The sequence below is a fragment of the Onychostruthus taczanowskii genome, unplaced genomic scaffold (assembly GCF_017590055.1).
Source record: "Onychostruthus taczanowskii isolate IOZ18803 unplaced genomic scaffold, ASM1759005v1 scaffold5, whole genome shotgun sequence".
NCBI classification, from domain to species: Eukaryota; Metazoa; Chordata; class Aves; order Passeriformes; family Passeridae; genus Onychostruthus; species Onychostruthus taczanowskii.
In genome coordinates, this window is record NW_024502568.1 from 18289235 (window position 1) to 18300247 (window position 11013).

At 44.8% G+C, this 11013-nt stretch overlaps 1 protein-coding gene across 2 annotated transcripts in view; it reads left to right on the plus strand.

The window, feature by feature from the left end:
• MGMT (O-6-methylguanine-DNA methyltransferase) overlaps positions 1-10687 on the plus strand; it is a 134960-nt gene extending 124273 nt beyond the window's left edge. For both annotated transcript variants that reach the window (XM_041415580.1, XM_041415581.1), the window contains exons 5-6: positions 3005-3144; positions 9542-10687. In XM_041415580.1, the coding sequence (XP_041271514.1) occupies positions 3005-3144; positions 9542-9685 (284 nt within the window). In that variant the 3' untranslated portion in view covers positions 9686-10687. The remainder of the gene's footprint in view (positions 1-3004; positions 3145-9541) is intronic.
• The last annotated feature ends 326 nt before the right edge of the window (positions 10688-11013 follow it).

The window sequence follows — 11013 nt, forward strand, 5'->3', positions numbered from 1 at the left end:
CAAATTATTAAATTATCTCTTCACATATCACTTGCTAGGTCAGTCTGGTGTAGGGTGACAGGTTTAACATGGCTTTAACAATAAAGAAGCCTCAAAATTGGTTAAGCAAATTATTAAATTACCTCTTCACATATCACCTGCTAGGTCAGTCTGTTAAACCTGGGTGACAGGTTTAACATGGCTTTAACAATAAAGAAGCCTCAAAATTGCTAAAAACCTGCTCTCCTGCTTGGATTAATGGTTTCCACCATTTGTTGTCAGGAGAAGTTCTGCAGTGTGAGTGTGAACCTGCTCATCCCAGATCCAAGAGCCAGTGTGAGTTTTGTGGCTCAGGTGGGAGCTGCTGTTTTCCAGACAGATTTGGGTATTTTTCAACTGTTGTGCTTGAATGTTTGGGGTTCTTTTTTTTGCTAGTAGTAATAACAGTGAGAATAAATGAGTGGAAAAAAAACAAGAAAAAAAGTTGTCTGTGCAGTACCCCAGGCAGGCTGTGAAAAAGCTGCCGAGGAGGAGCAAGTGTTTATAACTGTCTTTGCATTTGCAAAACTCTGGGGGGAAAACAAACAAACAAAAAGAAAAGCAGGGGAAAAAAAACCCCACAAAAATAAACCAACACGACAAACAAAAACTAACATTTCCAGCAATCAGGGTTGAGGGGAAGGAAAAACCAGTCTGTCTTTAATTCCTCTTAATCAAAGAGATTAAAAAGGGTGGAAAATCAGGCTGTGGGATACAGAGGGGACAGGAAGGGACTGGCACTGGTCCCCCTGCTCTTCCCATCCTGCATATCACATCCATCCTGAATCCTGAGGGACTGAGCCCCTCACCAACCCCAAAAATCCTTGTTAGAGATTAGATACAAATAGATAGATAGATAGATAGATAGATAGATAGATAGATAGATAGACAGATATAGATATAGGTAAATAATATATAATAGATATTATTTAGTGGAAGGTGTCCCTGCCCATGGCAAGGGGGTGGAATAAAGTGATTTTTAAGGTCCCTTCCAACCCAGACCATTGCATAATTCCATGATTATTAGTTAGAAGTGTATGATTTTCCTTCTTTGGACTAATTCCCACCTTCAGTTACACTGTTAAAAGTTACAATACAGCTGGTGTTCAAGTAAAATTGATTTTCTCTCCATTATCCCCATGGATTTAACATGTTGTATGGAGAATTAAGGCCCAGTGGGTTGGTAGGAGGGACCTGTGAGCATTTAGGCATTAACAACAGGTTCAGGGTAATTTATCTGGAAATATTCCTCCCTGTGAGGGTGGGGAGGGGATGGGATGGTGTCGAGCTTTATCTTCTTTTTTCTTCAGGGAGGTCCCAATCCTAACCAGCATCCTCCTCACACAAGATCACCACTAATGTCAATTCTTCACTTCTTTTCCTTCTGCCAAGGTCGGGATTAAATGTGTGAGATAAACAGGTTAAGGAAATAATAAGGACCAGTTTGATTTGAAATAAACCTTTCTGAAGGAATCACAGTAAACAAAATCTGTTTGCCTAAGGAAACCCTGGTAGCAATCAGCCAGTAACACAACTGCTTGTGCTAATGAACCCAAAGCTGTTAATGTGGTTTCTTCAGTTAAATTGATTCATGAATTTTGAAGAGAACATTATCTAATGAATTTTCTTTGAATAGAAAGCAATTAAAAGGACAAATCAGTCTGATTAACCCCAAAGTCACCCTACTGCCACAAATGGTGTACAGTTTGAAATTATATCATAAAAAACTAGAGCAGATTTGCTATCTATTTGCCCTCTACTAATCCATGTAAATTAATGAACAACAAAGTTAATTTCTTTGATGACCCTTTTCTCGTATCACCTGGATTATGCTGATGTTTAATTTGCTTAATGTTATAATAAAGACTAAACAGATTTTTTCAATGAAGTGATTATCATTCCCTTCAGTTAAGAAGTGATTTTTATTATTTAACACACACATAACGCCGTATGGGTTTCCTTTAAGAACAAAATCACATTTACCTTCCTGCAGAAGGTAATCAATGTGTTTTTTGACAAGTGAAGAAAGAAAATGTTTTTAATCAGTTTTTTTCTTTGCCAGAGTGGGAAGCTGAGGCTCTCAGCTGGGGGAAGGGGTCTCTTCTCCTTTTTTTCCCCTTTTTTCAGTCACCAGCTCACTCCTGTCAGTAAGTTATCCAAGAGTCAGCTCTTCAGAGCTTGTTTCTTTGCTTTGGAAGAGCAAGAGGTGTTCAACCCAACTCAAATCCAAACAGGACTATCCCTTTTCCTTCCTTGAAACAGTCCTGCAAGGGCTGGGTAACACCCTGAGATGCCAAAGAAATCCTCTCCTAATGCATTTGCTTATTCATTATTTCAGCTGTTGGAACACTTAAAGCAATTTGCTGCCGAATTAAAATTAAAATAATGGCCGATACATTATATATATATATTTTTTTGCCCCTGTATCATTAAGGATGTGCAGGACACTCAAGGTCACAGCTAGTCCTTACACTTGGCAGTGTGTGCAGTGCTGAGCAGTAGCTCGGGGGTCCCCACTATAAAATGCAGTCAGCCAGGATAATTCAGAGTTTGCTGGCTCTAGGGCGTCTCTGGCACGTCCCAGCTGAAGTTGGAAATTAGCTGGAGATGCCAGGCCTTTGTCAGATAGGTACAGCCACTTATTCCTTCCCTTTTAATTTGACTCTATGCTAATTTATACTCCGCCAATTTAATGGGAAAAGCCACATTGTGCGAGCTAACAGGATAATTGTACTCGAAGCAAATTAAAAATATAGGAAAATCAAAGCCTTAAATCCCTTTTTTATAGTGATCAGTTACTCCAAGCGCTCTCTGCAATAATCAAGAATTTAAATGTAGTCATACAGGGCACAAGAACAGGACAGAGCACGGGGCTGTTCCAGTTTAAATCACAAAACCGCCATCGAGCCTCGCTTTGTGTTGGGTTTTTTGACTGTTCCATCCTAATTTCTCCAGCCCAGCAATGCTCTCTCCCTCTACCTCGCAGATTCCTTCACCAGGCAGGTGCTGTGGACCCTGCTGAGGGATGTCAAGTTTGGGGAGGCAGTTTCCTACAAGCAGCTGGCAGATCTCGCTGGCAACAGCCGGGCAGCCCGAGCCGTGGGGGGAGCCATGAGGAGCAACCCGGTGAGTCCCGGGCACCTTCCAGCCCAGAGCTGCTGGGAGATGCTGGCTTTGGAGAGCTCTGCGGGCTAAATGTCCTTAGGTTAGATTTATCTGCTCTGAAAACTGGCCTGCCGTGAGGAATAAGGCCAGTAAGTGTTTTTAATCAGCAAAAATGCACAGCCCGGTTGAGTGTGATTTATGCCCTACTGTTGATGGGGTTGGGTTGGGAGGAGAAACGCTTCTGTTACTCACCAGCCTCCTCACAGTTTGTTGTTCTCAAACTTCTTTACGTATTTTTAGGTTGGGGAAGTCTTTTACCTTCCACATGGGCTTAAATTGGCAGATTATGAGTGCTTTTGGTTGTGTTAAAAACATCCGAGAGCCGTCCACTCTGCCATAAATGCAATTCTACAATTCTGAAAACAAGGTCACTGGGACAGTGGAAGGTGTCCCTGACCATGGCAGGGGGTGGAATGGGATGAGTTTAAGGTCCCTTCCAACCCAAACCAGTCTGGGATTCTGGAGGTGAGTTGCCTGAATTTGAACCATCTGGAGGAAGCAGCCCTCTAGGTTAGGCCTGTGGATTTGGGGGAAAAATGTTCTGATGCTAAGTGATCTGTGTCTGTTTTCCCTTTTCTTTGTCTGGGTTTATCTCTTCGGGTGTGTTTATGCACCTGAGTCACCTGGGCTGGTGTGTGAAGCTGCTGTGGTGCTCAGTGGGTGCAGTAGGGGTTGGGATCAGCCCCACCCTGGCTCGGAGGGTCTGGGGGCTCAGCTGGGTGTGCCTGCACTGTTTGAGGAGCTGTTCCATCCCTAAACCCACAGAACCCAGAACAATTCAGGTTGGAAGGGGCCTCAGAGCCCATCTCATTCCACAATTCCCCACAGGCAGCACCCATCCTGGGAGACCCACACGGTTCCATGTGGGGTTAAGCTTTGAGCCCACCCTGTTATTTGCAGCATCCATCAGCTGTCCCTGTGAAGCAGTTCCTATCAGCAGTGTTTTGTCAATACCCCGCATTGTACTTGACAATACAAACTATTTTAATATGATGGAATGCTTTCCAATATAATCTGGTGTACATTAAGATAAGGCAATCCAATGCAAACCTACAGGAAACAGTTCTCAAAGAATAACAATCCAGTGTTGTGCAAAAGGAGATGTAATTGCTATCGCCTAGAAATGTACCCAGCTTTGCCCTCAGGCTGCAGTGGAGCAGCAGCATCCAAAGTAGCAGTAACAGCAGGTTGTGGTGTGAAAATTCCTGCTTTTTCCCCTGTGAGGAAGGATGAAAATAGTTCTGAAAATATACAGCAAAGCTCCTGCAATTTTTTTAAATGGGGTCCTAGTTATTATTGCCATTTCCCAGCCCATACCATGGCTGCAGTGGTTTCTGTCCCCAGCAGAAAATTTTTAAGCTATGGTTATAGATAATAATGTATAGCTGTAGGGAAAAGGAGCTGTATTAATATAATACCACCTCAATATTTCATCATAGAAAGCTGATGATTAAAAAAAAAAAATCAGTGCTGTAATGAGAGTCCTGCCCATCGCAAACCACAATTTTGCTAGTGCTCATCTCCTGGAGGTAATCTGAAATTCCATCCATATTCCTCATGCAAACACACATACACATTGTCCTTTTGCACTTGAGTGTGAGCAACTGTTCACTGCTCCTGATATTTCCCCCAGAAATGTCTCCGTGGTCCTTCACCTGTGAGCCATCATGTGCAGGCTGGCTGTGTGCAATACACAGGGATTTTATGCATGAGGTGAAAGATAAAGATAAAATGTGGCACTGCAAAAAAAAAACAAAAAAACCCTCACCTTTGTTATTTCTGTGTATAAAGACGTCAACTCTTGCGAAAACAGATTTTCTGACCCAATTTGCAGCTCCACCTTGCAGCCTCGTAGAAATCTGATTAAAGAAAATACTGAGAGGACCAGTGTGAAAAAAACACGGGAGGTCAGAGATTGCTCTACAACTACCCAGGGTCTAAACCTTCAGTCCAAACCCATCCCTGGAAGTGCTCAAGGCCTGGATGGGGCTTGGAACAGCCTGGTGTGGTGGAGGATGGATTTGTGATAAACCTGATTGAGTGAGGGTGGCAGTACCAGGAAGAAGGGCCCTTTGAAATAACCTGGGCATCACACTGTCCCTCAAACACTAAAATCACAACCTCACCTTCCTCCACCAGATACCAGCACGTTTTTTCCTCCTGTGAGTCACAGCTTGGTCTTTAATTTGGGTAGAGTGCATTCCACAGGTTTCCCCTTGCAGGTGGATTGCTTCACATAATTCCTGGGTTGACCTTCAGCTTCACAAGAAGGTGGAAGAGGTGCCAGCAGCAGCTGCCTCAGTTCATGCCCAGGACAGGGTGGGGATGGCTCACCTTTCACAGGAGAGACTTCCCAGAGTTTGCTGTGGTTCACACTGATTGCGAGGTCTGTGGTCCTCAAAGGGAACCCATAAAGTTCAATTAAAAATCTCATTAGACTGGTAGAGGAGGATCAAAAAGAAACCACAGAAGCTCATGGGAAATGGAGAATGTTGGGCTGATTAGTCCAAGGCCATCCTAAATGAGTGTTCTTTAAATAAGACATCTTCAGTGGTCTGATCACAGCACTCAGAGCTGCCTGTGCCGGGTTTGTGCCCCCTCCAGCTGTGCTGGTCCTTGGGCTCACCCCAGCCAGGGGCACAGCCTGATCCTGGTACCAATCTGTCCTAAACCGAGGATATTGCACCAATCCATCCTGAATCATGGATATAACACTGAGCCAAATCATGGATATTCAACCAAAATGTGAGCACTACTGGGGGAGCAGTAGTGCATTTGTGAGAAAATTGTGGTGGGTGGATCTGAAACACCGTGGACACATCAAAGTACCAGTGTGTTCATCCACTGAGTCAGGGAATGTCCTGAGCTGGAAGGGACCCAAGGATCATCCAGTCCCACCCCTGTCCCTGCCCAGACCCCCAAAATCCCCCCTGGGCACCCCTGGCAGAGCTGCCCAAGCTCTTCTGGAGCTCTGGCAGCCTTGGGGCCGTGCCCATTCCTTGGGGATCTTGGGCAGAGCCAGCACCCTCTGCGGGAAGAACCTTTTCCTACTATTTTCATTCCCAATACCTTTGCTTCCTTTGGTGGCCAGTGATGACCTGAGACCCACGCTGGGTCACATCACAGGATTTGTTTCTGCTGGGGAGGAGCTGGAGACCAAGCAGGGGGTGGAACTGGGTGATCTTTAAGATCCCTGCCAGCCCAAGCCAGTCTGGGATTCTGTGACATGAGCAAACCACGAGACTGTTTTTTGCTGAGTGTTTTTTGCTGAGTGTTTTTTGCTGAGTGTGTCTCAGTGTGATCCCTCAGCTGTTTCCATTTTGGCCTGGCTGAGCCAGGCAGATCAGCAGCTCTCCAGCCATGCCATGGGACAGTTCCCTCACCTCAAACTGAGCACTGGGAACAACCAGAGCACCAGAATTCCCTAAAAGCAGTTCAGAGTGATCCATCCTGTGGGCAGGGGGTTTTTCCCCCACCTTTTTTCCCTAAACAAACGCATTCTGGAGGAGCTGGTTTATTCACAGATCGCCAGGAGCGCTAATGACCGGCCCAGCCTTGTTCTGCCACTCACCCAGATGGCTGTTGATAAAGATTTAGCATCATGTTCCAGGTGTCAGGGCTGTCAGTAGTGCTGAACCATTTGACCAGAAGAAAAAACGCACAGGGAGCTATTGATTACAGCTTCTCAGTGTCACTTGTTCACCAGGATTTAGGTATTGATGAGGCTGCGAGTGAAAACAAGCTCTTTCCCTTGTGGGCCTCTACCCAGAAGAACAAAAGCGAAGTTGGAGAAAATATTCAGCTGGTGCCCGAATCAGAGGGACTCCGGCATCGATCCGAGGGCTCCTTCATATTATTTTTTTGTTGGAGACAAATCTCTGGGTTTGGAAGTTTTATAGCGTTTGAGGTAGGGGCTGTGTGTGTGATGGATTCGTGGGGGAGAGGAATTAGATTTCACAGCATGAAGATTTCAGCGGTGCTACAATATTATGAGCTGCTTGGTTATTGATAAAAATTACATTAAATGTAGCTGAGGCATTAAAGCTCCAGACTAGGGTAGTTCTCCCTCTAAAATGTCCTTAGGGCCCTAATAAATTTTAGCAGGTTTAATTATTTTAGTAGGCTGAACGTTGTCACCACAATTAAGCCAAACTGAAGCAATATTCAATATTTTTAAATTACAGCTGGTATGGTCTTTGTACCACTTCTACATCCAGAGCTGTGGAGGGTGACAGATAGGTGCTTGTGTTGGGACAATCTCAGCGTGGAATTCTTTATTTTGGCCAAGGAAAAAGTGGCATTAATTTCATACCTCCTCTGTTTGCTTGGTGGTGACAGCTCAGCCCCACTTCCCTGTGCTGTGAGCAGGTCCTGCACCCACCCAGGGATCATCCAAGACCCCACATCTGAAAATAAAGTCCTTTTTTCTTCTTTTTCTCCACCAAGATTTATAGCCTTGCCACCAAAATCTGCTGCTTTACTGTGTGTATTTTTAAAGAATTGCAAATGAACCTCAGAGATGTTTTACAGTGTATTATTATGGCTTTGTCACTCAAGCCAAGCCTCCTGCAGGAACTGCGGGGAGTGTAAAGGCAGAGAAACCCCAAACCAGAAAAACGCTTGCAAAAAAACCCCCAATTTCTTTGAAGAAGTCATAAACCTACTGTGGGATGGCTTGGCATGGAGCAAAGCTTTTATTGGTATTCACTGGAGTTGTCACAGATGGATTAATCACTTGTGGCACTGCCACCTCCAAATAAAGCAGATATTGGAAGCTTTTTTTCTATTTAAACCCTGATCAAAAATTAGCACTTATGTGTATTCTCATTTAATGTGAGCTGAGATTAAGATTTTAAATTTCAGGCACTGAAATTATTTAGGTAAACTGAAAGAACACCCCAAAAAAACCCTCTCAATTTATGGTCTGGCCAGTAGCTGTTGAGCTACTTTGGGGTTTGTGTATCCCAGGCTCAAATATACCACAGAGCTTGAACTGTATGATTAAATGGGATTAAAATAAGTGAGGGTGAAGTGTGCAATTTGTCTGTGTGTCTACATAGAAATAAATTACAGTTTTTGACTTGAGATGCCCGGATTTGTGAGAACTGCCCTTTTGGGTGAGCGATTGTTGTCCCAGCTCCACCACTGCAGTGCCATTACTATGCAGTTACCAAAACACACCCGTGATTAGAGATGATGTATGGCAGTTTTTATGGTGTGTACTTCAGCTATGATAATCACCTGTAATAAAAAAATTTAAAAAAAAAAAAACCCCACGTTTATGTTCTCCTCTGCATTATCAGTCCATTATGTAACTTCTGGCATTGATTTTGTAGAATCTGTGTCATGTGGTTATAAATGATAGGGAGTAGAAGGCAGAGAAGGGAAAAAAAAAAAAAAAAAGAGTTCTTAAAATTGGTTAGGTTGGAATCAAACTTCTCCTGTTGGAGGTTTTAAAAATTCACAACCCATTTTGGATTGACTTGCTGCTAAATAATAAATAGTGCCTTGGTCTTCCAGAGAATTTCTCCAGGGTGCACATGGAGGTGCTAGAGGAAGAAGAATATCTCCTGGGGAGCTCAGGCACTGGGATCCCTTCTCAATAATCTATATTTTCCCATAAATCTTCTAGCCTTTTGAGGACCATGGTGTTCCAGAATGGGTTGAGTGGGAGGGGACCTTAAAATTCATCCCAGAGCCACCCCTGCCATGGCAGGGACACCTTCCCCTGTCCCAGGTGCTCCCAGCCCCAGTGTCCAGCCTGGCCTGGGGCACTGCCAGGGATCCAGGGGCAGCCCCAGCTGCTCTGGGCACCCTGTGCCAGGGCTGCCCATCCCCCCAGGGAGCAGTTCCATCCCAGTGTCCAATTTAATTTTTAAATAATCCTTCATGTGCATTTTGGGTCTCTGAGGCTTCGTTCCCCACCCTGGGTGCGGAGGGCTCAGCTGGCACAGGACTGCAGAACCTGGTGCTGCAGGGAAGGTTTTATATATGAGATTTAATATCTCAGGTTTATCCTTTTAAAGACTTTACATCATTTTTTATGTATTAAAATTCCTGTCCCTGCCTATTTTTTCCTGAGAGCTGGGGTGGTCTCCAGGGGTGCTCGGTTTGTGCTCTGCCCGGAGCGTGGCCCTGACATGGCAGCTCCGTGTCCCTGCCAGCCCCATGCCACACAGCTGCTGCCTTTTAGATTCCAGACTCTGGAATCACAGCATCATTCAGGCTGGAAAACACCCAGCCCATGGAGCCCAGCCCGTGGCAGACCCCCACCAGGGCACTGAGGGCCACCTCCCGTTGTTCCCGGCTCCCCTTGTCCTCACCCTTTGCTCCTCCCGGCTTTTGGGGTGTTTTGCAGATCCCCATCATCATCCCGTGCCACAGGGTGATCCGCAGCAGCGGGGACAGCGGGAACTACGGCGGGGGACACCTGATGAAGGAGTGGCTGCTGTCCCACGAGAAGCTGCAGAAGGAGAAGCTGGCACGTGCCGGGGGATGCTAACCAGGCACGGCGCGCAACCGCGGCTCCTTGGCTCGTAACGAGCTCTCGGAGCGCCCAGCAGAATTCAGGGAAATGGTAAATATTTGAGTGACATATAAATATAATGCAACATCCAAAGTGAAATGTGTGGTGGCACCACTATATTAAAAAAGCGGGATGCGTCCTGGGGGAGGCAGCTCGGCTGCCCTTTCTTGTTTTTACATTTTACAGCAGAATGACTACAGCGATCCAGGCCTGTTGTGCATGGATTTTGTTCCCATCTCCAGCCCTGTTTTGTTCTATTTTTAATGTCCATTAAAGCAGGGATAAGGGAGTGGGAGGGACGTGGCAAATGTGAGGTGGAAGCTTCCCCCTGAGGAGGTGTCTGGCTCAGCCTGGCACGCTGGGCCCTGCCCGCCCCTGCCCAGCTCCCCCTCCCCAGTTTGGGGCATAAAATGGTTTTTTACCTGAACAGGAGTTGAGGGAGCACAGTGAGATCTGTGCAAAAGCAGGCAGCTGTTGAATGCCTTACTCCTGCCTTTTCTTTTTGGACAGGGAGATGGGAATTTTTTTTTTTTTCTTTTTTGTGTAGAGCAGGGGAAGAGATGATCCTGACAAATTGTGTATTTTGGATAAGCAGTTTGATTAGCCAAATTTGACAAAATGCTGAAAGCTCAGTGTAGTTGTTTCCTTATCAGCAGCACATTCCTTTATCATTTGAGTTTTCCTTCAGATTTCCATGTTTCTCTGTTTTCCAAAGCTTTATTTCCTGTAGCCTCTTCACTGGAAGGATTCAAGAGACATTAAAGTTAAATTTTGAGGTGGTTTTAGCAGGGTTCTCTGCGAGTACGAGCCACCAGAAGCTGAAATTTCCAGTATGGGAATCGTAAATTGTAACATGGAAATACTGATTTTTTTATGTGTTTTATCATATTTTCATGGATGTCTCTTTAGAAAGGCCATTGCTGCCCCCCAAAAATTATTGTGTGGCAATGCATTAGTTAATGCAGGATTATTGATACCTCGGAATTACTTCAATAAAAAAACTGCTTTGCATGTGCAAGTGTCTTTGGGTCTGTTTATAAATAAAACACAGGGTGTGATATATGGGGAAAATAAACTATACCCCACTGTACAATATAAAGCTGTATTTTTATCAAGGGTTTCTCGTGGCGATATAAAGCACAGAAGCAAAGCTCAAGTGGTTTGTACATGTCACCAGAACCCCGAGATAAAAATACGGCCTTATAATATGTACAGTTTGGGTGTATTTTATTATTTCTTTATATCTCTAATGCATGCTGCCACCAAAAGCAGGCGGCAGCAGATGTCAACTTTAACCTTTCCCA